The sequence below is a fragment of the Vipera ursinii genome, assembly GCF_947247035.1.
Source record: "Vipera ursinii genome assembly, chromosome: 3".
Taxonomy (NCBI): domain Eukaryota; kingdom Metazoa; phylum Chordata; class Lepidosauria; order Squamata; family Viperidae; genus Vipera; species Vipera ursinii.
This window is the reverse complement of record NC_139516.1, coordinates 57,041,887-57,043,275: the sequence shown is the minus strand read 5'-3', so window position 1 is coordinate 57,043,275 and position 1,389 is coordinate 57,041,887. Positions and strand designations below refer to the sequence as shown.

Here is a 1,389-nt window from a genome sequence, read left to right as displayed (position 1 = left end):
ATTTTAGCATATATATTTTGCACACTCTGTTGTTACTTTAAACTATGTCCAGATACATACCCAGATCTGACAGAGCATAATCTAATGAAGGAGAATATTTGTAGCTCAGGGTTGAGATGAGGGGTCCTTGGTGCGCTCTGAGCTTGCTTGTTTTGTTGCAAACATTTCGTTACCTAAACTAGGTAACATCATCAGTGCTAGTCTACCTAGTTAGAGTAATGAAAAGTTTGCAAGAAAACAAGCAAGCTCAGAGAGCAACAAGGACCTCCTAGACCATAATCTCTAGCAAGATAAAATTAGAAGAGAGGGAAGTTAATCTTCAGAAGCCTGACTCATTCATAATATAGTCCATGTACTGTGACTACAGCAAAAAGTGATGAATTTGTGAAAGTGGCTGAAGCAAAGCTATCATTCTCCACATCCCAGAGGGACCGACTAGCAATGTGCAAGCCTTGGTTGGCCAGCTGGCCCAGAAAGACATTGCACACAAGTTTGTAGCGTGGTGGGGTTAGATCTTTGACCCTGCTCCTGACAAGATCTGACAGGTTTTGGACCAACTGCCCACTAAGTGCAGGATTGTATTTGACATCGCTGAAGTAGCTGGCCAGAACTGACTCAAGAATCTGCTGTGTGCGTGAGGAATTAAACCTGTAATCTTTATCTGGCTGGATCTTGTAGGTGTTCTCATAGTGTGTTTCCTGAATGGGTTCAAAGAGTGGTAGCCCAGAAAAGCTCACTCGACCACAATGCATCCAGGGCCCAATAGAAAGGCGCCTTCCTCCAGTAGCAAATGAATTTCTCCTACTTGAAAATGGGGCATTGAGGATGCTCATAATGGAGCTTCTCCGGGATGGTGGGAAGGGGGCTTTCCCTTCAATACTCTGCAGAGGCAGTAATGGTCTGGGTGCCATATCTGTAGGCTGGGAGCTTTGATGGAGAGGCAGTGACTTTCTCTTTGGAAGGGTGGAATCAGTATCTTCTGAATCCATTACCTAATTGAAAGTTTCCTGGGATGTTGCCAGAGGCCAATCTACCATACCTCAGCAGTAAAATCCTAGAAAAGAAAAGAGGCACACAGTTATAAATGATTTCTTTCTGGAACCTATTTTCCCAGAACTCATTCTTCTTTGTATATGTACGCAATATATATATATATTCTTAATTGTATTAAATGTGGTAGACTTCTTTTGTGGAATTATTTTTTTGCTATACAGGTGAAACTCAAAAAATTAGAATATCATGCAAAAGTTCATTTATTTCAGTAATGCAACTTAAAAGGGGAAAGTAATATATGAGATACTCATTACATGCAAAGCAAGATAGTTCAAGCCGTGATTTGTCATAATTGTGATGATTATGGCTTACAGCTGATGAAAACCCCAAATCCAC

General features: G+C 41.0%; 1 protein-coding gene across 1 annotated transcript; it reads right to left on the bottom strand.

Moving 5' to 3' along the window:
- Positions 1 to 332: 332 nt before the first annotated feature.
- On the bottom strand, positions 333 to 1,037 carry DYNLT4 (dynein light chain Tctex-type 4; the record flags this gene model as incomplete). Its single annotated transcript, XM_083359441.1, is given in 2 exon segments — positions 333 to 992; positions 996 to 1,037. Coding segments are annotated over 2 exon segments (702 nt in total).
- Between the last annotated feature and the right edge of the window lie 352 nt (positions 1,038 to 1,389).